Source organism: Lagenorhynchus albirostris, chromosome 3, assembly GCF_949774975.1.
Source record: "Lagenorhynchus albirostris chromosome 3, mLagAlb1.1, whole genome shotgun sequence".
NCBI lineage: Eukaryota > Metazoa > Chordata > Mammalia > Artiodactyla > Delphinidae > Lagenorhynchus > Lagenorhynchus albirostris.
This window is the reverse complement of record NC_083097.1, coordinates 72159819-72187128: the sequence shown is the minus strand read 5'-3', so window position 1 is coordinate 72187128 and position 27310 is coordinate 72159819. Positions and strand designations below refer to the sequence as shown.

Genomic DNA, 27310 nt, shown 5'->3' with positions numbered 1-27310 from the left:
TCAGACCCCCAGAGGTGGGAAGAGTTATCACTTTCTGGATCTCTCGTCTACTGCATTGGCCCCTGCGTTAACGCTCCCTTGTGCTACGGCCAGTGAGGCTGCGATTGTTCCACGCCCCGGTACGAGGAGAGCAGCTCCTGCTCTCTGCGGACCTGGCAGGAGGGTGCGGGCGGACGCTGCAGGCAGAGTCTCCGCGCGTCTTTCCTTCTTCTGGTTCTCCCCGCAACCCCATCCGCATCCCCCGCCCTCTCCTTGCTCTGCGGTTTCTCCCGGGCTGCGGGCAGACCGCTCCATACAGCTGCAGCGCCCGAGTCTGGGCAGCCTGCGGGAGGCACACACGCCCACACCCACTCCGCCTGGCCGCATCCTTGCCCAGCATGTCTGCGCTTGAGTGGTACGCCCACAAGTCCCTGGGCGACGGCGTCTTCTGGATTCAGGAACGCTTCTATGAGTCTGGCAACCGCGCCAACATCTGGCTGGTGCGCGGCTCCGAGCAGGACGTGGTGATCGACACAGGCCTGGGGCTGCGCAGCCTCCCGGAGTACCTGTACTCCTCCGGCCTCTTGCAGGACCGCAGGGCCAAAGAGGATGCGGCGTGCCGGCCACTGTTGGCTGTGGCTACCCACGTGCACTTCGACCACTCCGGCGGCCTCTACCAGTTCGACCGGGTGGCGGTGCACCACGCCGAGGCCGAGGCGCTGGCTCGCGGGGACAACTTTGAGACCGTGACCTGGCTCTCCGACAGTGAGGTGGTGCGGGCGCCGAGCCCGGGCTGGAGGGCCAGGCAGTTCCGAGTGCAAGCGGTGCAGCCCACCCTCATCCTGCAGGATGGTAATGGTCCCTCACGGGCGCGCGTTCTCTCATTAAGGGAAGGGACTGGGGAGAAACTGTCCGAGGGGTGCTTGTTGCACACCTGCTTGGCTGTAAGGTGTCATATCGCAGAAACACTACTTCTGTTTCTCCCTTCCCTGAGTCAAAAGCCCACTCGACCATAGAGTCTGTGGAAGGCCACTGCAGCCTTCCCTACCAGGGACAAGCTCCGGCACCTTGTAGTAATGCTGAGTACTCGACTGAAAGCCGGCCCCACCCCCTAGTCAGTTTCCTGTGTAACGTACGGTATGTAGTAACGCTATAGAGACTTCTGACTAGGATTCCCATTCTTTTCCCGAACACAAGTCTGACATTTCCAGGCACTTTTCTAGCGAAAAGACTCTTAAGGAATGGTGCCTCATGGAGAGTGCATGTCATGTTCTATGCTTTTGAGAACTGCTGACTTCATCGGCCGGGTACGAACAATTCCCACCTGTAGGCTTAGAAAGCCGTTAGAGAGCAGTGGTTCTAATCTGCTCATGCATCTTTATCTTTCAGTTCTTGATGTTGCCTCACAAGAGAAAAAGCTTGATTGTGAACATAAAAAGTAGAATGTGTCTGAGTCTTATGACAGCTCTCTATTCTGGTTGAAAGCAAGGCCTGAGAAAGATTAATAAGGAGGCTATTTCCCGTAATGGTGAAGTATGTGGACTAATGCTTAGATAACCTTGGGCCTCTTTGGCTCTGTGAAAAGCAGGATGGGGTTCAGAAAGAAACTAATGGAATAAAATAGTGTAGGGTTCCAGCCCTTCCAACCTCACACAGTCACTTAAATAATTAAGCCAGTTGGTCACAGCAGTGATATTTGTATATTAATTTCTTTTTTGTTTTTAGAATGCTTCTGTTGATTTTAGCCTCACAACACATTTGAAGTGAGGCTACTGACCCCCAATTAAATGGCTTGTCTAGAGTCCACAGAGCAAGATACAGATAAAAGCTAGGATTGCAACCCAGGCACAATAGATCAAAACATGCAGATCATACATAAATCCTACCCCATAAATATATTATGGTAATCCTGAGAAGGAGGTGAAACCCTCTTTCCTTTCTATCTTGAAACTCTTTTATTTGCCAAATTAGTTTATTAAACCATTCCCCTACGAGGCAGAAAAATCCAGTTGCTGCAGTACAATAAGTCTCACTTTTATGACCAACCAGTATGACAAATAATGAAGTACTTTACAAAAATGAGTTTATCTTACAGATGAGATCTTGATCACTTGAGGCATAAGAAATAGAAAGCAAGATTCTATACCTCACACCCCACTTAAACAGTCTTTTCATTAAAATTTTAAATCTAAAGATTAAAAAAAACAATGGTTTAGATGGGAGTCTTACATTACCTGACAATTTGAGATGAAAGAAAACTAAATTTACATTAAAGGTACTTTTAATTGCTGTATTTCTTGATGGAATTGATACTTTTAGAGGTAGGATTTCCATGCAGTTGATGGGTATTCAGACTAAATTAACACCCAGCCCCCCCCCAAAAAAAGTTTACATCAGTATTTAAAATATATTTAAATTGTCTAAATGAATAAATGACTTTTGATTTATTTACTTTTGCTTCTGTGCCAGAAATAGGAAATGATGAAAGAACGATAGGAATTATTGTTTTATAGATGAAGAATCCACACGGGCTTGAATATCATACCTGAAGTCACATAGTTAGGGAAAGAGCTCGGACTGGAAACCAGGTTTCCTAAATCCCAGTTGATGCTGGAATTACCGGATTTTGGAGTTGCAAGGAACCTGCAAGCTACCTTTGTGGTGCTTTAAGCCTTTGAAAGTGTGAAATGAAAGGTTAATATTTACTAAAAACTTTGAAGGTGGTAATACTGTGTTAAATTAAAAATTGTTTTTCATTAGGAGCTGGATGTCTCACTCTCTCAAGTAGTATCTAATATCCTCTTTTCTCAGGAATATTAATTTCCTGTCTCTTCTGAATGGTGTGGCCTGCTAACTTGATATTATCATAATCCAGGTACCTGGAAGGAAATAGAAAATATTTATATTAAAAACTCATACACAGTTACGTACACACGAACCGTACATACCTAACAGCATGAAGTCTTCATTGTTTTGGTTAGAAAATAAGGAGGCTGAATTCGTTAGCTTATTACATTTCATTTAGTGGATTGATGACCACCTGTCGTGGAGAAGCATAAATCTGTGCAGTGTATCACTAACCCAAAAGCTTACTTGTGTATAAGGGACAAGGAAGACAAGGAGAGATCATCATCCAGTGCATGCATCATTTTTGATGGAAAAACAACTCGCCCTACTAACAGTGAAATCATATCTTCCTATAAGAAGATAGCAATAAACCCTAAACTGATACAGCACATTCTTCTTGAATGGGCACACATCATTCTGCCTGTTTTACACAATAGGCAGGCATTTTGGCCCCTACTGTACATGTTTAAACAATTTTCCTAGAGTCATCAAGATATTAGAACAGTTGTTTCAGGTAAACTTAAAAATCATTTGGGGAGGTTAAAAACAAAAAATGGATTCCAGAAAGGTAGCAGATTGAACAAACACATCTAATTTGACTCCCTCTCAAAATCCCACTAAGATTACAGCAGATGCACCATGGTTTGTCTATTTGCTTTATGTATAAATCCACATTGAGGTTCTGTTTTGGATGCTGGAGAGTAAATGTGATGACTGAGTTAGCAGTTTTATCCTATGCCAGCAATAGAAAATTAAGAGCCAATCCAGTTTGCACTGCAGGAGACTTAAAAGGCTCAGGAATTAGCAGTAGCTGGTACCTTAGTTGGGGCAAAGGGAAGAAAACTAAAATAAGTAGAATTGGTTGAAAGCCATTTAAGAAGCTGTTAAAACTCTGAACTCTTCTCCCTAAGTGAATGCTCCTCTCCCCGGAGTTAGTTTGTTCTCTGGCAAGAATAATGTAAAGGGGTTTCTTTTTTTTTTTTTTTGGCTGCACCATGCAGCATATGAGATCTTAGTTCCCTCACCAGGGATTGAACCCATCCTGCAGTTGAAGCGAGGAGTCTTAACCACTGGACCACCAGGGAAGTCACAAGCAAAGGGGTTTCTTGATTGAGGGATGCCAAGTACTAATGAGCTCAGGAGTTCAGATGGAAAATAGGGATAAGTGTATGTGTATGTATATATAATTTGCATTTCCCTAATGACTAATGACATTGAGGTTTAATTTGCATTTCCCTAATGACTAATGACATTGAGCATCTTTTCAGGTACTTATTTGCTATTCAAATATCTTCTTTGTTTAAGGGTCTATCAAAATCTTTTCTCTTTTTTAAAAATTGAAAAATTGTTTTCTTATTCAGTTGTAAGTGTTCTTTATATATTCTGAATTCAAGTCCTTTATCAGATATACATTTTGCAAGTATTTTCTCCCAGTGTGTGGCCTGCCTTTTCATTTTCTTAATGGTATCTTTTTAAGCAAGGAAGTTTATAACTTGGATGAAGTCCAATTAGTCTATTTTCCTTATGTTTTATGCTTTTTGTGTCATATCTAAGAGCTCTATGACTAGCCCAAGATCACAAAGATTTTCTTCTGTTTTTTTTTTTTTTTGCTGGAAGCTCTCGCATTTAGGATTATGATCCATTTTGAGTTAATTTTTGTTAATATTGTGAAGTAAGGGTTGAGAGGTGCCTATTGTTTATTTGCATATATATATATATATATATCCAAAGTATTCCACTCTAATTTGTTGAGGAGACTATCCTTTTACCCAGTGAATTATATTAGTTGATACTTTTGTCAAAAATCCACTGACCATGGGCTTCCCTGGTGGCGCAGTGGTTGAGAGTCCGCCTGCCGATGCAGGGGACACGGGTTCGTGCCCTGGTCTGGGAAGATCCCACATGCTGCGGAGTGGCTGGGCCTGTGAGCCATGGCCACTGAGCCTGCGCGTCCGGAGCCTGTGCTCTGCAACGGGAGAGGCCACAACAGTGAGAGGCCCGCGCATCGCAAAAAAACACTGACCATATATGTGAGTGTTTTCTTCTGGACTCTAGTCTCTTTCAATGATTATGTCTATCATTTTAGCCAGCACCACACTCTCCTGATTATTGCAACTTTGTTATAACTCTTGAAATTAGAAAAGTCCTCCAACTTTATACCTCTATTTCAAAATTGTTTTGGCTATTCTAGGTCATTTGCATTTCCATATAAATTTCAGAGCCAGATTTTCAATTTCTGTAAAAAAGCATGTCAAGGTTTTGATTGAGATTCTTGAATCTATAGATCTACACTGACCATTAAAGTAGTCACTAGCCACATGTAGCTATCTAATACAAATTTAAATTAATTAAGATTGATTAAAATTAAAAATTTAGTTCCTTGTTGCACTAGCTTTATTTCAAGTACCATTAGCTACACGTAGCTGGTGGCTACCATATTGGACAATGTTGATACAGATAATGTTGTTCCATTATCCTAGAAAGTACTATTAGACAGTGCAGTTATAAGAAAAACTGGATTTAATTACCATCCTAACAGCTTTGAGTCTTCCAATCAATGGATATGGCATGTTTCTCCTTTTGCTTAGATCCTCTTTAATTTCTCTTGAAAGTGTTTCTGTAGTTTCCAGTGTACAAATATAACAAAACACCTTTTTCATGTGCAATTGAAAAGAATGTGTACTTCACTGTTTTGGTGTAAACTATTTTATATATGTCAGTTAGGTCAAGCTGGTTGATAGTGTTGTTCAGGTCTTCTGTATCCTTACTGATTTTCAATCTACTTGTATTATGAATTATTCAGAGAGGACTATTCAAATCTCTAAGCACAGTTGTTGAACTGTTTATTCTTATTTTAATTATGTCAGTTTTTATTTGAAAAATTTTTAGTCTCTATTTTAGGTACATATGCATTTAGAATTTTTTTTCATGTATTGACCTAATGTATAGCCTCATAAAATGTACCTCTTTCCTCTAGTAATATTCTTATATAAAAATCCATTTTGTCTGACAGTATTGCCACTCTAGTTCTCTTATTGTTAATATATTTTTTTAAATTAATTTATTTATTTTTGGCTGCGTTGGGTCTTCATTGCTGCACGCGGGTTTTCTCTAGTTGTGGCTAGCAGGGGCTACTCTTAGTTGCAGTGCACTTCTTCATTGTGGTGTCTTCTCTTGTTGCAGAGCTTGGGCTCTAGGCACGCGGGCTTCAGTAGTTGTGGCGTGTGGGCTCAGTAGTTGTGGCACACGGGCTTAGTTGCTCCATAGCATGTGGGATCTTCCCGGACCAGGGCTCGAACCCGTGTCCCCTGCATTAAGTTAAGGCGGATTCTTAACCACTGCACCACCAGAGAAGCACTTATTGTTAATATTTATATGGTATAATTTTTCAAACTATTTTTGTCTTTGATTTTATAGTTCCTCTCCTGTAGACTGCATACATATCTCACTTTTTAATCTAGACTGACAATCTCTGCCTTTGATTAGAGTGTTTATCCCTTTCATATTTAATATAATTATTGATATGGCTGTATTTAGGTCTGCCATTTTGTTATCTGTTTTCTATGTCTCATTTCTTGTTTATGTCTTTGTTTTTCCTATATTTTCTTCTTTTATGTTAACAATTCCTGATTATTACACCATTTTAATTTCACTATTAATTTTAGCTATATTTCTTTGATTTTTTTCTGTATATGTTTGCACTAGAGATAACAATATGAATATTTTAACTTATTATGGTTTACCTAAGTTAGTACTGATTTAAATCCAGTAAAACAGCAATTTGTATTCATATAGCTCAGTTTCCTCCCCACTGTCAAATAACTGGGAAGAGTGTGAGATTTTACCGTACTTGCAGGTTAGTAAGTTAGCCTGCCCCAGTTTCATGGATTCTGACAGAACACATGAGGTTCCTGGGTCAGAGACTAAGAACAGTTTACTACAGCAATACCAGTAGCCAGAGCATCATCATTTGTACCGATTCCTCAGGTCTTAATTTCCACAGAGTGACAAAACAAAGGGCAAAAATATAATACTGTTCACTAGAGCACCATTCATGAATTGTGTCACCAGATACTAGTACAATGGATATTCTGAAAAATGAGGTTTTTGGTCAAATAAATTTGAGAAACTGTACAGCCACATCTCCCTTGTGTATATCCACAATGTACATTAGCGTATTAAATGTACATTAGCATATCTTGCAGAAAAGAAAGCTGCTTAATTTTCTTTGAAGGAAGAGTTTTCAAAATTATTTGACCACAGAATCTTCTTTTCTTCTTTTCTTTTATATATTATAACAACCAGCAGAAATTGTGTTTCACTGTTTACTTTGGCAAACACTGGTCTAGCAAACAACAGAAGTGAAATATACGCAACTTATTTTAAATCATCAATAAGAAGTAGGTATTTTTAAAATAAAACTAAAATAAGTTCATCCTTCCCAACATCTTTGAAACTGTTGTGTTCTTCTATTCTTTAAGTGATTGAAGTCAAATATATAACATGTTTATCTGTAAATTCTGTTTCCATTTTTAGGGGATGTGATCAACCTTGGTGACAGACAGCTCACTGTTATGCACATGCCTGGTCATTCTAGGGGCAGTATTTGCTTACATGACAAAGACCGAAAGATTCTCTTCAGTGGAGACGTCGTGTATGATGGATCACTGATTGACTGGCTCCCATACAGCAGGATAAGTGACTATGTTGGAACCTGTGAACGTCTGATAGAATTAGTGGACAGAGGTCTGGTAGAGAAGGTGCTTCCTGGGCACTTCAATACCTTTGGTGCTGAAAGGCTTTTTCGATTGGCTTCTAACTATATTTCAAAAGCTGGGATATGTCACAAAGTTTCTACTTTTGCCATGCGATCTCTTGCAAGTTTAGCCCTACGTGTAACAAATTCTAGGACCTCGCCCTAGTATTTTATTCTATAAATTAATACAATTAATTCTGTGTTGTTTAAAATAGTAAGCATTTTAAGAAGTGCTTTTTTACTACTATTATGTATTAAAGAAAAAAAGGTTGAGAATGAATAAGCCAAAAATGGAACTTCTTAAATTTTTTTCTTTTTTCCAAATAAGAAACCACTTAAATAAGATTATAATTTGCCAAAGCTTGTAATTTGCCATCATTCTGTAATATTTGTTCTAGAAATGATACAGAGGTATATGGGGAAGCAAGGAGGCATTTTGCAGTAAGAGAAAGAACTATCCTTGCGTCTCATTTCTCTCATTTTATTTCCTAGATGACCTAGAAAAAAGAGCATAAAGAGTTTTATGTTTATACTCTGAACTTGATATTTTTAATATATTATTTGAAGATAAAGGTTTTTGGGTTTAAAGTACATTAGAACTCAAAACTTAAACTAACATTTAGAATGACAGCTAAAACAATCCATTGTTATGGTACAGAATTTTTTTTTTTTTTTTTGCTTCTCACTGTTGTGGCCTCTCCCGTTGCGGAGCACAGCCTCCGGACGCATAGGCTCAGCGGCCATGGCTTACAGGCCCAGCCGCTCCGCGGCATGTGTGATCCTCCCGGACCGGGGCACAAACCCGTGTCCCCTGCATCAGCAGACGGACTCTCAACCACTGCGCCACCAGGGAAGCCCCTATGGTACAGAATTTTTATGCTTCATTTTATTTATTCTTAATGTAATTATAGTGTACATTATGTGTTATGTAATTTTACGTACAAAAAGTACAATGAATTTTGTTTTATTGTGAAGCTTTAAATATAAATTGCAGAGTGCTTCAGTAAAAAGAAACTACTATATATTGTTGTTTGTTATTATGTAAGTGTAATACTTTCAATTGTAAAAGTGAAATTCAAATGTCTGTAATCTAACTATAAATTGTCAGATTTCTCAAAAGGACACTGTCAGGCAAATTTGAAAATATACACATTAAGAGTAATTTTAAAATTATATCCTATTTTAATAATAACAGCTATAATAAACAAAATTTTTCTTTTTAAATAGCAGCTTTAGTATATGTGTCATATTTTATAGTACCAAACAACATCCTAATATAAACCATTCTTTTACTTAACATAACATACATATTTGCCACAGAAGGCTTTTCAAATCAATTGCAAAATGTGCATTAGATATTGACTTAGAGTGAATTGCCTTTTTTATCCTGATTCACAACACCTATTCCTGTTCAGTATTCTTTGTCTTGAATGAAAAGAAGTCTACATTTATAAAGATATAGGAAAGATTATCCCACTATTTAGTAAAATGTTTTAGTTTGGTACTCTTAATAATTTATTGAAAAACCTTTTGGAATATTTCATGAGGGTTTTTTAAACAGTTTTTTCACTGCCTTTTTATTATTGACATAGCCTAAACCAAACTCAGATAGCTTTGGAAATCAGATTTTTTAGTATTAAGAAGGTCCAGCAATTTTGATTTCTGAAAAAATATGAAACTTTTCCTACCCAACACCCCACTCAGGTTCTTTAGTCTTTTATTCATTCAACACACACACACACCCCACATGCATACACACAGTCACATACATACATGCATACATTGTGCTAAACACTGTGGAAGCTTAAAAAGTCAGAGACTATATCCTAGCTGGAAGTAGAAGACAAACAAAACTTGAATAATAGTATATGCAGGTTGAAGTTAATACAAATTACACATGAGTGTCAGGGACATAAATGGAGGGGTGTGAAGTTTGGTTAGGGAAAGGTTCCTGGAGGAGGAGTTTTTGAGTCAGATTTGGAAGGATGATTTGTTGGGTGGTGAGGGTAGAAAACAAGAATGGGGTTATTTCTGCATCCTCAGTGCTAAGAATAGGGATGGAAGTATTGCTGTCTAGAGTAGGCTATTCCTTGTGTCAATTCAATTTTCCGGTGTCTTAGATCTTCTAAACACCAAGCATTTAGCATGAGAAAGATGGGTCTGTGATTTTGTATATAAGAATCATCCTTATGACAGACAAACTGTACTGCCACATGCCACAAAATGAACTTACTTAAAATCAGCAAGGAAGCCATGGTTGTTGAAATGAAGAATGTCATGGGAATTTCTCTATGACAGTCATTCAAGGCAGTAGGTCTGTTTTAATTGATAGTGCAACATCAAGAACATAGATTTGGTTCAGGGCAACTACAAACTATATCACTTAATGAGCCTTAAATATAGCCATTATTTTTATATCAATAGCACAAGAGAAAACCAAAAGTCCTTAACCATTGACCATTTTATCATATTTTAGGACTTTTTAAAAAAATCAGGTTATAGTAGGCACTAAGTTTTATTGAAAAATATTTAAACCTGATGAAGGCTTTCCTTATTTCTTAAAAGTGCGGTTTTTTCAAAGCACATTGCACATTGATTTTATTTTTAAATTTCCCAGTTTTTTTTTCCCGGTTTTTCAAATTGTACCAAAACATAAGACTGTGATATTTTGCTATGGCTTCAATGTGGGTAAATTAGGGAAAGGATGTATCATTCATTTAGTGCCCATGCTATGCATTTTAAAATAGGCATTATTTAATTTAATCCTGGCCCCAGTGCCAAGAAGTAATTGACCAGCCTAACACAACTTTGGACAAAGCTGGTAACTGAACACAGGTCTGTCTGCCTCCCAAGCTGAGCTCTTTCTCTTATACCTGCACAATAACATAAAACTGGCAAAGTGTATTTTTACTTCTCAAGATGCCACATGTGCCAAGAATAAATCAAGTGATGTTAAAGCATAATAGCATATTTTAAAGAAGCTTTGAAAATATATATTTTCACCCTGACAGTGACCCTTGTTGTAATTTATGGTTTGGGGAAATAATATTATGTAAGTATAATTCAAAGTTGTCAAAACCGAAGACATTTAGAAATAATTTTTATTATTCATTTTGTTAATAACTTAATTTTTGGAAATTCAGTTCCCTTATTTGGTGTTTCCTTTTAACTGAGAAGTCTAAAACAAACAAAACCTTGTGTGTTATCCTGATATAGTTGAATAAATGATTATGTGTCGTTGTTCTTATATGGATAGTAATATGAATGTGACATGCACAAATTGTCCTCTTATAATTTTCAGATAAGTGTAAGTAAACATTTATGTGATAACTATTAAAGTGGACATTTTATTTCAATCTATAGTTGGTATTTTTTATAATGTTAGCAAATTTCCATTTAATGTCTTGCAAGGTTATTTTCTATGTGAAGTGCAGTTTTGAAAAGCTTGTAATAAATAAGCTGTAAATCCCTAGGCAAGGATAGAGAACCCAGAAACTGAATAATACCTGTATAAACCTTAAGTAGTTAATAAATATAACATTTCAAATAAATGGATAAAAGAGGGACTATTTAATATATATTTCAATTGTTGATGTGGGAAAAAAGGCCCCTGCCATCATAAAAATAAATTCCAAATGGATTAAACATCTAAATGTAAAAAGCAGAATCACATGTGTATTGAAAGAAAATTTTAATCATGTTTAAGACATTAGGATAGGGAAGATCTTTTCTATATAGAAACAAAAAGCAAAACTATATCAAAATTTAAAATGTCTTAGAACTCGGATGTCATAATGAAAGTTAAAGAGGGAGAGAAATTTAAAAATATTCCTAACTTGTGTAACAGAAAAAAATTTTAAAACAAATACAAAGCATGCCTACAAATCAACAAGAAAAAGGTAAACTAATGTATGGGAGGAAAAACCTTTCCTTTACCCTCTTAGATTCTGAGGCTGGGCCTGAGAATTAAACTTACAAAAGAGATTAACAGGAGCAAAGCATACAAATTTTTTTTTGACGTTAATATTTTTACATGTACACAGAGGTTAATATATATGAAATATAAACCCAAAGGAATGGATAGGCTTGAGCGCATGTATACCATTTTAGCAAAGAATGACAAACTGGAGAATGAAGAGACAGGAAAAAGGGGCTTGAGCTAGGGTTGGTAAATTGTGGAAACTAGTGAAATACAATTTTTTTTTTTTTAATTTTTGGCTGTGTCAGGTCTTTGCTGCTCGCGGGCTTTCTCTAGTTGTGGCGAGCGGGGGCTACTCTTCGTTGCACTGCTAGGGCTTCTCCTTGCGGTGGCTTCTCATTGCAGAACACGGGCTCTAGGTGTGCAGGCTTCAGTATTTCTGGCATGTGGGCTCAGTAGTTGTGGCTCGCAGGCTCTAGAGCGCAGGCTCAGTAGTTGTGGCGCACGGGCTTAGTTGCTCCACAGCATGTGGGATTTTCCTGGACCAGGGATCAAACCCGTGTCCCCTGCATTGGCAGGCAGATTCTTAACCACTGTGCCACCAGGGAAGTCCCAGGGTTATTTTAATGGATTTTTTTTAATACAGATTAATCTTGATGTTGGATCCCTATCTCCAGTGATAAGAATGTTCTCCTCGTCCTCGTACAGGGAGGGCATCTTTCTCAAGGGAAATTTTATGCCCTGCTTTGGGTAGTAAGGGGGAAGTCAGAGAGCCTTTCCTGTATTTGCTTTTTCTCAATTGCCTTCAGCTTAATCAGCGTGCCACAGTGATATATTTTGGGATGGCATGTTCTGATACCCTTCACTACCTATTAGAAAAATGGGTAAATTATATAAACAGGTTATTCACAGAAGAGGAAATACAAAAGGCCAATAAACATAAAATTATCCTGAACCTCACTAGTAATCAGGGAAATGCAAATTTAAGCAATGAGATAGTTTAATCAGATTGAGAAATGTGGAGGATATGGAGTGTTGGCAAGGGTAAGGTAAGTGGATATTTTCATGCTGTGCTGCTAGGAGTGTAAAGTCCTCCAGCCATTTTGGGGGGCAATTTTGGAGTGTGATATGGCACATTCTGATTTTGGGTTAAGAATGGCAGGTATAGCACACCTTAACTTCTGTCCCTTTCCGAAACTCAGTAAAATGACAAGAAAGACTTTTTTTTTTTTTTTCAAGCGGCATAAACAAGAACAGCAAGAATGTAAAGGACCAAACAGCATCAACATTTTGGACATTGGAAAGCTGATAGAGAAACAAAAACTAATTTGGCAAACACAAGAAGGCTGAAAACAGGAATGTGGAAAGCAAAGAAGCAATCCTTTCCAACACAACTCCCCCTAAAAAAAGGCTCAGAAATTGATAGTAGCAGGTACCTCTAGGACTTGGAGTGAAAGTCTTTTTGCTTCAAAGTTTGTTTGCAATTTAAATCAAATCCCCCCTAATTCTATACCACTAAGCAATTTCCTCTCCCCCCACCTCAAGGAAGATTGGAGGCTAGTTTAGATTTACCATGAAATTAAGTAATCTTTAGGTTCAGAGCCTAGCACTGTCATGGGTCCCTTCCAAGGTCCTGGGAGGGGCCCAAGAAATGTGTTCAAATGGTCATTTTTTGGTTGGTTTTAATTTTTTTAACAAAGTTATTTTTTATTCTCTGTCTCAAAGCCCCCAAATTTCATGAGTTTCAGACACTGCAAAACTGGGATCTGCTCGTGACTAGAGGATTATTATGTGAGGAGGATAAAATAGGATCTCTACTCAAAAGAAACTAGACATTGTTAAGCCAGGGTCCTATACTAAAAAGAGAGGGATTTAGCAAAGCTTTATGTACAGTGAAGTTTGTATACTAAAAGTTCACATTCCCAGACTCCTCTAAGCTAGTTTAAAGAATGCTGGCAACCAAGATTTACCCTCTAGGCAGTAGATTTTAAAAGCCGTTTCTTAAAAATTTGACTCCCCAAAGAAAAGACCTAATGATACTGAATCTAGAGTCCCCAAACAAAGGTTCCTGTGAGATTACCCTACAATGCAGTGCACAATTGCTGAGCCTCCTTTCCTTAGCACCTTCACACATGGAATTGTAAAGTCTTCTACTCTTAAGTTTAAATATATACACCAAGAGCCAGCATCTTATGGAAAACTAAAAGAATAAACTAAAAGAATAAACTAAAAGAATAAAACTAAAAGAAATAAGTGGGAAAAAAAGCCCTCTTAAAGTAGTAAGAGAATTTAACAAAGTAGCAGGATATAAAATTCACATAAAAAATATACAGTCTTCACCAAAGAAGATATACAGATGGCAAATAAGCATATGAAAAGATGCTCCATATCATATGTCATCAGGGAAGTGCAAATAAAAGTGAGATATCACTACAGACCTACTGGGATGGCCAAAATCCAGGACACTGACAACACCAAATGGTGGTGAGAATGTGGAGCAACAGGAACTCATTCATTGCTGGTGAGAATGCAAAATGATACAGCCACTTTGGAAGAATATTGGCACATTCTTACAAGACATATTCTTACCAAATGATCTGATTGTGCTCCTTGGTATTTACCCAAATGAAGTAAAGATGCATGGCCACACAAAAATCTGCACATGGATGTTTATAGCAGCTTTATTCATAATTGCCAAATCTTGGAATCAAACAAGATGTCCTTCAGTAGATGAATGGATAAACTGTGGTACATCTAGACAATAGCATATTATTTGGTGCTAAAAAAGAAATCAGCTATTTGGGAGTGGCCAAGATGTCAGAGTAGGTAAATCCTGAGCTCACCTCCTCCCATAGGCACACCAAAATTACAACTAGATTATCTACAGAGCAACTATTGATGAGAAGGACCAGCAAACTAGCAGAAAAAATATACAACTAAAAATGTAAAGAAGGAACCACAGTGAGACAGGTAGGAGGGGCAGAAATGTCGTATAATTAATACCTGTACCCACCAGTGGGCGATTCACAAATAGAATAATTACAACTGCAGAGTTTTTCTTCAAAGAGTGAGGGATCTGAGCCCTGCATTGGGCTTCTCAGCCCAGGGCTTCTGCACTAGGAAGACAAGCCCTCAGAATGTTTGGCTTTGAAGGCCAGCAGAGTTTACTTTTGGGAGACCCTTTTGGGAAATAGAGACTCCACTCTTAAAGGGCACACACAAAATCTCACATGCTTTGGGACCCAAGGCAGAAGCAGTATTTGAAAGGAGCCTGGGTCCAGACCTCCCTGCTGATCTTGGAGAGCCTCCTGGAGAGAAAGGAGGCAATGGGAGATCCCATTGGGACAGACACTGACTGCAGCCATTTGGGGGAGTCATTCTACCATGAGGACACATGTGTTGGCAAGATGAACTTAATAGATGTATATAGAACATTCCATCCAAAAGCAGCAGCACCTACTGCTGCTTTTCAAGTGCACATGGGACATGCTCCAGGATAGATCACATGCCAGGCCACAAAACAAATCACAGTAAGTATAAGAAAACGGAAATATCAAGCACCTTTTCCAACCACAATGCTGTGAGACTAGAAATCAACTGTAAGAAAAAAAAAACTGCAAAAAATACAAACATGTGGAGGCTAAATAATATGCTGCTAAACAACTAATGGATCACGTGATGAAATCAAAGAGGAAATCAAATAATACCTGGAGGGACTTCCTTGGTGGTGCCGTGGTTAAGAATCTACCTGCCATTGCAGGGGACACAGGTTTGAGCCCTGGTCCAGGAAGTTCCCACGTGCCGTGGAGCAACTAAGCCCGTGTGCCAAAACTATTGAGCCTGCGCTCTAGAGCCCACGAGCCACAACTATGGCGCCTGTGTGCCACAACTACTGAAGCCTGTGTGCCTAGAGACTGTGCTCCACAACCAGAGAAGCCACCGCAATGAGAAGCACACACACTGCAACGAAGAGTAGCCCCTGCTCGCCGCAACTAGAGAAAGCCTGTGTGCAGCCACGAAGACTGAACACAGCCAAAACTTAAAATAAAAAAATTTTAAAAATACCTGGAGACAAATGAAAAAGCAGTTCTAAAAGGAAAGTTTATAGCCATGCAAACCTACATTAGGAAATAGGAAATATCTCAAGTAAACAACCTAACCTTATATCTAAAGGAACTAAAAGAAGGAGAATAAACAAAACCCAGTTATTAGATAGAAAGAAATCATAAAGAACAGAGCAGAAATAAATGAAATAGAGACTAAAAAAAAATAGAAAAGATCAAAGAAACAAAGATCTAGTTCTTGAAGAGATAAACAAAATTGACAAATCTTTAGCCAGACTCATCCACAAGAAAAGAGAGAGGGCCCAAATCAATAAAATCAGAAATGAAAAAGGAGAAGTTACAACTGACACTACAGAAACATAATGGATCATAAGAGATTACTACAAACAGCTACACAGCAATAAAATGAAAAACCTAGAAGAAATGTACAATCTCCCAATATTGAACCAGGAAGAAACAGAAAATACGAACAGACCAGTAATGAAATTGAATTAGTAACAAAAAAAAAATCCCAACAAACAAATGCCAACACCAGATGGCTTCACAGGTGAATTCTACCAAACATTTAGAGATAAGTTAACACCTATCCTTCTCAAACTATTCCAAAAAATTGCAGAAGAAGGTACCCTTCTGCACTCAATCCACGAGGTCAGCATCACCCTGATACCAAAATCAGAGAGAGAATGTCAAACAGAGAAAGGCAAATACTGTATAATTTCACTCATATGTGGAATCTTAAAAAACAAAATAGGCAGTCGCTGCAGGTGTTAGCTCTGGTGCAGGCAGCTCTGACTGAGCTTCCACTCGTGGACGGACCGACGGACTGACGAGGTGCCGCGCTCCCACCGGCCTCCTCCGACCGCCCAGCGGCAGGCGACCGCCCTGGGCGATGCAGCCGGCAGCACTGCAGAGCCCAAGCCCGAAGGCGGCCGCCTGGCGATGACTTTTCAAGATTTTTCTCCTTTTTGCAGGACTTCTGGTTAAAGTTCCCGTGGGGTTGTATTCTTCCTGAAAATTACTGCTTTTCCAAAGCCTCCTGTTAATGTCCCCTGAGGACAGTGGCTTTTGCGCGACCATTGTCGCGGTGGTGGGCCTGCATGTGGTGCTGGCGGGGTTCGTGTTCATCGTGTGGAAGGAGGGGATGCCTGAATGGCGGGAAGAGAAAAACGAGCAGCGCAGCCCTTGCTTCCAAAGCTGCAGGCGTGGGGGGCCGGGAAGTCCTGAAAGGGGTTTTCTTGTCCGTGTTTAAAAAGAAAAAGTGTGGGTTTTTTTTTTTTTTTTCTGTTTAAGAGGGGAGGGAAATTAAGTATTTACTGCAGCTTACACTGGTAGAAATGCGGGCGCGGGGAGGGCTGACATTTTTCTCCACTGCCTGTTAAGGTGCCAAGTGCTTTTCGTTCTGGACATAATGCTTTTGACCGAGATCATGTCTGACTAATGTAAATATTAGTGTCAGAATAGAAGCTAAGATAAAGTAACACTAATTAGTAGGTTTAGAATTTATTTCATATTAAAATACGTGTCGTGATGTAATTTTTCTGGCTTGGCTCGAGCGACAGTTTTAAGGGTGCACCCTCATTGATGCTGCTCACAGAGACGTGGATGTGTTGTTACTGCTTTCCAACTCTGCCTACTACGTGGCCTATTATGATGATGAAGTTGACAAAGTAAACCAGTATCAACGACTAAGTCTAGAAGACCTGGAAAAAAATTGAAATAGGTCCTGAACCCACTCTTTTTGGTAAGGCAGAGTTCTGCTGCGTGCGACTGCACTACAGATATAAAGAAGCAAGTGGCTATTCCCTAACCCTGAGAGCTGTAATGCTCAATGCAGAAGAGGATGGAAAAGATACCCTTCAGTGCATTGCAGAGATGCTGCAGATCACCAAGGAAGCCATGGGATTAGATGTACCTATAATAGAGAAAAAGCTTGAGAGGAAGAGCAGTAAACCTCATGAAGACATCATTGGCACCAGATCTCAAAACCAAGGCTCTTTGGCCCAGGGGAAAATTTTTTAATGAGCAAATTTTCATCTCTAAATCAAAAAGTGAAACAGACCAAATCCAATGTAAATATTGTCATTCTACGAAAGCTAGGAAACTTTACAAAACCTGAAATGAAAGTTAACTTTCTGAAACCAAACTTAAAAGTAAATCTTTGGAAATCAGATAGTAGTCTTGAAACCATGGAAAACACTAGTGTGATGGATAATGAAGCCCAGGCTGAGTCAGACGGGGAAATGTGTTCAGATAATGACTCATACCACTCTGATGAATTCCTTACAAATTCCAAGTCTGATGAAGACAGGCAGCTAGCAAACTCTTTAGAGAATGTAGGGCCAGTAGACTATGTTCTTCCTAGTTGTGGTATTATTGCTTCAATACCTTGATTGGGCGGTCCATCCCAGTCTATTAGCAGCACTGATATTAGCGTTCATGTTCCTTCAGAGGTTACGCTTGCTCATGAAAGTGGGCTTGGAAAAGGCTATGCGTCTTCTTTGAAGAAAAGTCCTTCTACTGACGACATACACACATTGACTGGCTTTACCTAGCCTGTGGATATTTATTGCCACAGATTTGTTCAAGATGCATAAAACAAGATGACCCAGCTGTCAGAAACCAGGTCTGTTTCTTAGCAGGCTAGTGAGGAAGGAAATCAAATGACCAATCGAGTTTCTAACGAAGAAACTCACTTTGAATCAACGGAACAGATACCTTCTCGACCATCTCAATTAGATGTGTCTTTTTCTGCAGCAGGCCCACATCTTTTGTCAGTCGAACCAGTGCATTCAATTGTATCTCAAAAGACCCCCAGCTCCGAATCTGGCACACCTGAACTTGAGAGAAGGCTTCACGTAACTCCTTCTCCTTCAGAGGGCTGTAGCAGCAGAGCAGTCTCTCCCTTTGCAAAGATTCGAAGTTGCATGGTCCAGGTTGCTAATATTACCCAAGCTGGATTAACCCAGGGGATAAACTTTGCAGTGGCAAAGGTTCAGAAGAACGCTGCAGAACCCGAAGTAGTTAATGAAGTCCCGCAGAATGAACTTAAAAATATGTTTACTCAATGCCAGACACGAATAATTCAGATTTAGTGTTTAGCCACACAGAATCATGTGGCTTTTATTTAATCCAAAAAAAAAGGAGGAGTCATATAACCTGTACTGTCTTTGAATCTACGGATCCCAAATTCTAATTATGTTTATTTGGAAAGGTTTTAAAAAGAGACTGAACCTGAGCAGATTTCCAAATTTGAGAGCTAGGACAATGGAAGTGCATCACCCTAGAATGTGTAGACCTAAACAGGTTATACACTACAGAGCAGTTTGTCTCTCTTAAAGTAATTCAAGAATACATTGCTTTGGGACATAATGACCTGAATCTTTTTTGGAGTGGGGTGGGTGGGTAGAATGTATGAAGTAGACACAAAGGGTGGACATGGATCCATTTAGGTGATTAGCATTTTTCATAATTTGTTTTTTTCTGTTTGTCAGTTAATTTCTGTGTGTTTCCTCTACAAGGTAAATACTTAGTTTTTAGTGACTTCAAAGTGTTACTAGTATGGAGAAGCATTTTAATATAAAAACTATCGGTTTAGTTTTTGATGGCTTAACCATTCCCTATAAAGAGTTAATTGAGGGCTAATGGCACCACAGTCAAGAAATGAATGTCCATTTGATCCTGATCTTCCCTACATTCTACCTAAACAAATTTAAAATACTGCTACCTTGTACACCCCAAAGTCTAGGAGCATTAAGACTTGCCAGTCATAAAACCTGAGATGTGAATAGCAGCACCTATTAATTTTGCTCTATTTTCAGAAATGTTAAGAATGTATACATATTGGATACTGGTAATGCATTCCATAACATCCTGTGTAGATGAGCACAACTATCGAAAATTTAGTCTGAAGCACAATTGTGCTAAAATTTTAGGTTTTATGACTGTAACCTTTACCACATAGAATCAGGGCCTTGTCTGTAAGCCTATACAGTAAGAAAGTTGCACACCTTCTTCCAAACAAATATTGGTCTGTCTGATATCGTAAGAGCTTTACTCTGTTGAAGTGATTCTCAGCTAAACATTATGTCTGCTGTAACTTTGATATTTCTATTTTTGTTATTTATTAGTGGTATCTTTTTTTGAAGTGTCAGATGTTGTGACTATTTAAAATAAATATCATTATAATTTAAGTGAAAAAAAATGAAAAAAGAAAACAAACTGTGTTATAGTTACAGAGAATAAACAGGAGGTTCGGGGTGGGGGGAGGAAAGGGAGGAAAGAAATAGGTGAGGAAGATTAATAGGTATAAACTTCCAGTTGCAAAACAAATGAGTCAAGGGTATGAAATGTACACTGTGGGGAATATAGTCAGCAACTTTGTAATATCTTTGTGGTGACATATTGTAACTATACTTATCATGGTAATCATTTTGAAATGTATAGAAATATCGGATTACTCTGTTGTGTAACAGGAACTAACGTAGTGTTGTTTGTCAATTATACATCAAAAACAAGCAAACTAACTAACTCATAGAAAAGGAGATCAGATTTGTGGTTACCAGGGTCAGGGAGTGGGAGAGGGGGAATTAGATGAAGACAGTCAGAAGGTACAAACTCCCAGTTATAAGATAAATTATTACTAGGGATATAATATACAACGTGATAGATATAATTAACACTGCTGTATGTCATATATCAAAGTTGTTAAGAAAGTAAGTCCTAAGGGTTCTCACCACAAGAAAAAGTTTTTTATATTTCTTTAATTCTGTATCTATATGATATGATGGATTTCACTAAACTTATTGTGATAATCATTTCATGATGTATGTAAGTCAAATAATTATGCTGTATACCTTATACAGTGCTGCATATCAATGATATCTCAATAAAACTAGAAGAAGAAAAAGAAATGAACTATCAAGCCATGAATAGATATGGAGAAAACTCAAACTGATATTACTTAGTGAAAGAAGCCATTCTGAAAAGGCTACATACTATATGGTTCTAGTCGTATGACATTCTGGAAAAGGCAAAACTATGGATAAAGTAAAAAGATCAGTGGTTGCCAGGGGTTGGGGTCCGGGGCAGGTATGGGTAGGTGGAGCAGAAAGGATTTTTAGGGTTGTAAAAATACTCTCTGTAATATTATCACGATGGATACAAGTCATTGCACCTCTGTTCAAACCCATAGAATGTACAACACCAAGATAGAATCCTAAGGCAAACTATGAACTTTGCATGATTATGATGTGTCAATGTAGATTTATCAACTGTAACAAATGCACCACTCTGATGGGGGATGTTAATGACAGGGGAGGCTATGCATGTGCTTTTCTACACTAACTTTTTAAAAAATGTTTATCATTGAGGTATAATTTACATACCATAACAATCACCATGTTAAAGTGTATAATTCAGTACTTTTAAGTATATTCACTAAAGTGTGCAACCAACACCGCTATCTAATTCCAGAACATTTTTATCATCTTAAAAAGAAACTTTGTACCTATTAGCAATCATAGTTTTTGACAAGGAGACTCCATATCATAAAGATATCTATACTTCCTAAGCTATTTATAAATTTAGTGTCATTCAAAAAGGCATAAATACCAAAAGAATTCAAAGTTAAATAAATTGTAAGTTGGTGCCTACAGAGTCCTTTCAGGAAAGTTGGCGTGTTCCTGCCTTATGGGGTCTCTGATATACACTGAATGTTTTTGCCCCCCCAGATTCATATGTTGAAACTGAATGTGCTGGTATTTGGACATGGGGCCTTTGGGAGATGATTAGGTCATGAGAGCAGGGCCTGCATGAATGGAATTTGTGCCCATATAAAAGAGTATCCAGAGAGTTCCCTTGCCCCTCTGCCATGTAAGGACACAATGAAAAAATGACTATCTACGAATGAGGAAGCAGGCCTTCACCAGACATGGAATCTCCCTTGATCTTGGACTTCCCAGTCTCCAGAACTGTAAGCAATAAATTTCTGTTGTCTATAAACCACCTAGTCTATGGTATTTTTGGTATAGAAGGCTGAAGGGACCAAGACAGCTCCAGACTGACAAATGGTAAGGAATTTTCCTTCCTGGCAGTCCAGATATACTCTTATATTTTGGAGACCTCAAGAATTAGGGATTTCCCCAAATTTATAGGTACTGTCTATGAAACCTGGTCAGAGAGTTGCTTGGGTTTGTTTTCCTAGCCTTGGAAGAGTAAATAGCAATGTATAAAATCCTTGTCTATAGAAGTGTAAATATATTTTTTTCTGGTGGAAGGACAATAGGGACCCTCTCACCCCAAAAAGCAAGTTTTAAGTCCCTCTGCAAATTCATTTCAGTATTTCTGATTTATAAATATCTCCATCCCTGCTTGCTGCAACTAGAGAAAGCCCACACGCAGCAACGAAGACCCAGCACAGCCAAAAATAAATAAAATTAAAAACTAAACAAGGGCTTCCCTGGTGGTGCAGTGGTTAAAGATCCACCTACCAATGCAGGGGACACAGGTTCAAGCCTGGGTCTGGGAAGATCCCACATCCCGTGTGCCACAACTACTGAGCCTGCACTCTAGAGCCCGTGAGCCACAACTACTGAAGCAGGCGCGCCTAGAGCCTGTGCTCCACAACAAGAGAAGCCACCTCAATGAGAAGCCCGTGCACCACAATGAAGAGTAGCCCCTGCTCGCCGCAACTAGAGAAAGCCTGCATGCAGCAATGAAGACCCAACACAGCCAAAATAAATAAAATAAAATAAATTAATTTTAAAAAAAGCTTTTCAAAACAAAACAAACACCTGATTTTTCACCACAGATGGTTTAAGAAGCACTGCTTTAAATAACATGCTTTCTTCCATTGGGAAAGGAGGGGCCGAGCTGCAATGAGTTTCTGTTCCTCAGAAAAAAATAAACTCTGACTAACATGTTAAAAAAAAAAAAAAAAAAACTTCATTCTTTAACTTTGCCTTTGAATCAGTTATGACATTTTCCTGGTTCTCTCATTAGGAATAAGTTAAGTAGAATCTTTGATACATGTATACTTTATAGCTATATCAGAGCTTGAGTTTAATTTTTTTTTTTTGGTTTTTCTTTTTAAGTATTTATTTATTTGGGTGCACCAGTGGCTTGCAGGCTCTTAATTCCCCGACCAGGGATCGAACCCATGTCGCCTGCAATGGAAGCGTGAAGTCCTAAACACTGGACCACCAGGGAATTCCCGTTTTTAACTGTTTTTGAAAATTATCTTTTAATATGACTTACTCCCATATTTGCCTGCTTATACAAAATTTATTTTATTTTTTTACAGAATTTATCATATGCCCAACTCTGTTTTGTTTTGCTTACATTATTTGTTCCTCACAACAAAGTACATAAAGTAAGTATTGGTGATAGCTTGCCATCCTCCACTCTTTTGTGGCAGATGGGGAACCTGAGACCAAAAGTTCACAGATGAATGAAATAGGATTAAAATCCAGGCAGCTTGATTCCAGAGTCTACACTCTTCACTACTACATTATACTCCCTATACATAGAGAAAACTGTCTTGAGCCTCTAAGATTTCTTAAGATGAATCTATAAATTAGTTTCTAATTTTGATTTGGCTTCCCTTGGAACTTGAAGATTAGCAAAAGTGTGCTAGGTTAACATCAGTATTTCCAGTGTGAGAGAGTTAGAGTTACAAACTTGGCATTCTTGTACTATCCCTCCCCCCAGTGAGTATGAGTTTAATCTTATATGATCATGGCTCTAGGCTATGGTAAAAACAAGACAACAGGCCCAAAATGGAGTTGCTTATTCTAAGCCCCATGTCACCAAACCAAGACAATTTAATTACAGTTTCAGCACTACCAGAAATGGAATCTTAAATCAGTCAATCAGGAATTGCCTGATCACCACTAGTTAGGTAATCTGCCTGATAGATCCCTGTAATCCCCTAAAAAAAAGCAACTTTGCAATAACCACCTGCTTTTTTACCTAGTATAACTTCTTTGTTCCTGCTCCCTTAAGGCTATAAAAGTCTTTCATTTTGTATAGCTCCCTGGAGCTCCTTTCTATCTGCTAGATTGGATGCGGCCTAATTCAAATTGAATTTTGCTCAAATAAACTCTTAACATTTTTAATATGCCTCAGTTTATCTTTTAACACCTATGATAAGAATGATTCTCTGGGCCTTCAAGTTAGAAAGCAGGTCCTATTGACCTTGGATAACCCTGGCTCACCTCACCATTTCTACCTTTCTTTACAATTTCTTGACTGATTACTCCATAATAGTTGATAATGATTAAGAATCTGTATTAAAAAGAAAAGATTAAATTATACTCAATAAAATTCTTAGGAAAATAGTAAGTCTGTAACACAGTTGAGAACTATTTGTATCCCAAATGATTAAAGTAGGTTTTAAAGCTTAAAGGAAGAAACAAACAGCTATCCAGAAAATTGTCACCCAAAATGCTTTATTTCCCAAGGTGTCCAAGTAGTTGAACTTTTATCACATCAGTTAGTGGCCTTCCCAGCACTGCATGGAAGTCCATTGACTACTGTTAAATAAAATCCTGCTGTTCTTCACCCTGGAGCATGCTGTGCTGCATAAGCCTTCTTTAAAATTGTGTGAATCAGCTCAAAACATACTGATTTCTGTAGCTGTTTTGCAGATGGCTGCCTATCTTTCTCAGGTAATCACAGGACTCACCAAAAGTGAATTGCAAGTCTACTATTAACTCTAAAGTTTAAGTCAGACCATCCCAGACCTGCCCTACAATTTAAAAAAGAAAAAGAAAAAAAAATCCAGAGGTATTTGGGTGATAGGAAAATAGATATTTTAATATCTTTATATAAAAGTGAGAGAAATAACAATTCTCAGCCTGACTGTACATATAAATCATGTAGGAGTGTTAAAAATATGAATGTCTGGGATGCACACAAACCAATTAAAAAAGTATAACTGAAGGGCTGTAATCTTAAAAGCCTGGATATCTGAGTGCTTAAAATTTCCAGAGGTGATTCTGACGCTCAGAGAATGGGTTAAGAACCTCTGCTAGAAATATTATTATACTGAAATTTTGAATGTCAGTTTAGGTAACTTTAAGCAATAGATCTGTTGACTCATATTTTCTTTCCACCATTTCCAAGATATCCACGGTCTTTTGGATTGAAGTAATCAACATATTTTTAAATTAAAAAAATCCAGTTGTGACAAATGACGATTTGGTCGTCTCCTTTTCTTTTCTTAGACTAGGCAAAATGCCCAAAACATTTCTCCAAGCTGGCTTCCTTTATATTTGGGACTGACAGTGACAGTCACCTTGGCTGGTTAGAGGATGAAGAGCAGCCTATGCTTGAATGAGGAAAAAGTAGCTGGTGAATGCAGATTAGAACCAGTTGCATTTCTAGTGATATAGTCTGTCAAGAATTTTTTTTTTTTAAACTTATCTGCTACCAGTGTTTTTGTTTCACTGCCAACTTGTTTTTTAACTTTATGTTTTGGTGTCATCCATTAAAGATTAAATAGTTCAAAATAGTTCCACTTAAGAGGCTTTTCTGACAAGCAAGGAAGTTGAATTTCTTTGTCCTGTATTGCAAATTGTGACTACAGAAAAGCAGTATTAATCTAGATTCCATCAAGTCACTATATGTGCTTATTCAGGTATGTGTTTGGCTACGTAATAATTCTATATGTGTATCTTAGCATAGGTATTATCTGCTGGGAACTAAGACTTTATGTGGGAGTTAAAACTTGTGATTCACATTTGTATTCCAGGACTATTAGCTCAAGATTTATCATGGTTTTGTTTTCTCCAGCAGACAAAGTACAGTCTCAAGACTGATCTAAGGTTTTGGATCACCAAAACAAAAAGTCTGTTCAGAGGACCAGCTACTTAATTTGTGGGACTCAGTGCAAAATGAAAATGTGGGGCGCCTTGTTCAGAAATCATGAAAAGTTTCAAGATGGCAATGGCAGAGCATTAAGCTGAGTGTAGAACCCCTTCTAAATGCAGACCCTTCTACACGTGTGTGTGTGTGTGTGTTTTTCATGTGAATGTATATATACACAAATAAAACTTTTATATAAAAATTAGATTTTTAAGGAAAAATCTCAAATATATATGCTTTTATATATACATATATGTGTGTATGTATACACACACTCATAACTATTTCTCTTCCTTAAAAATTTCATCTCCTCTTAAAACTTGAGCTGTTACTTCTGGGAAGATGACTACAATATTTGTGTCTCTATCGTATTCATTCAACAAATATTTACCTTTTTGCCAGAATTCTGTTCTACGCATTTAGAATGGATATAATGATTCAGGTCCAAAACCCATCTTGGACCATAGAGGAAACTTAGGAATGAAAAAACATGGTGGAGCAACAAGATGAAAGGATCCTGGGTTACTGACATAGTGGGGCCATCGTGCCAACTCTGGACTGCCTATCTCAGACCTTTATGTGTTAATGTTATGTAAGCCACTGATAGTTTGAATTTTTCTGTTATTTTAACTGAATCTAAACCTAACTAGTAAAATAGACATCACAAATTTAATATGTACAAAAATGGACTTTGGATTTTTTTCTCTCAAACCTCAGTAATGGCATCTTATATCCTTCCAGTTGCACAGGCTAAAATCCTTTTGGAAAGGGGTCCTTAACTTTGGGTTCATGAAGGCTCAAGGGGTGATGGAGTCTATAAACTTGGAAAAATTTACACCTATAATACCATGAACCTATAACTAAAATTTAATATTTCCTTCATTTATGATCACAGGCAATAAACCACAGTAGTGTTAGTAGTATCTGTGACATTGTCACCAATAAAAATCACAGATATTTTTATATCATATACAGTTGTTGCAGAAATTTCAAAATATCTTTAATACTTATCATTGCTTTGAATTATAGGAGCAATTATGAAGAAGCATGTATATCACATATTTTCTAATATTTTGATAACAATATTTCAATATAATTGGCTTCCTTTGTAATCTTAAGCATTTCATTTCATACACTTAAAACATTGTTCTAAGAGGGTGGTTCATAAGCTTCACCAAGGGCTAAAAGGGTCCATGCCATAGGAATGGGAAAAGCCCTTTTCTTCTGGTCATCCTTGACCTCTCAGTTTATCTCATACCCATGTAGCAGAAGCTGCTAGGTACCACCAATATCTATTCTTCCTATTTCCTTAGTATCAGAACCTCAGGGTTTTTTGGCAGGGAGCAATAATATTCTCACTTGAGAGACTTCATTTCCCAGACACTCCTTGTAGTTAAGCATAGCCTTGTGACTAAGCTCTAGCTAAGGAGTTATAAGTCAAAATGTTAATATTTTGTAGGACTTCTGGAAAGGTTGTTTAAAAGGTCCGACTTAGCTGGATAGAAGACACAGAGAGCCACCGCACCTTTTTGAATGGCCTACTTCTGGGATTATTTTACATTAAAAAAAAAAACAGTCTAGGTAGAGTTCTGTTCCTAATTGATGAATACAGTTTCTAAATTCCTAACTGATACACTCCACTTATAACAAATCCTATTGGTTCCGCCTTCAAAATCTAATTCAAATTCAGAGTTTGAGTACTTCTCACTATCTCCACCACTGTTACACTTGTCCCATCAAATCTCACCTGAGTTATTGCAACAACAAATTCTAACTGGTCTCCCTTCTCCTGCCTGGCTCCCCATGGTGTTTTCTCAACAAGTGTCCAGAGTGACATTTTAAAATTCATAAGGTGGATCACATCACTCCTCTGCCCCAAAC

General features: G+C 38.1%; 1 protein-coding gene and 1 pseudogene across 1 annotated transcript; both read left to right on the top strand.

The window, feature by feature from the left end:
- Nucleotides 1–29: 29 nt before the first annotated feature.
- On the top strand, nt 30–8606 carry MBLAC2 (metallo-beta-lactamase domain containing 2). The gene is made up of 2 exons (XM_060146154.1): nt 30–831; nt 7363–8606. Exons 1-2 carry the CDS (start codon nt 378–380, stop codon nt 7746–7748), a joined length of 840 nt encoding a protein of 279 aa, XP_060002137.1. The 5' UTR covers nt 30–377; the 3' UTR covers nt 7749–8606.
- An 8056-nt stretch (nt 8607–16662) lies between these two features.
- LOC132518336 (phosphatidylinositide phosphatase SAC2-like) lies at nt 16663–18657 on the top strand (annotated as a pseudogene).
- Nucleotides 18658–27310: the final 8653 nt, after the last annotated feature.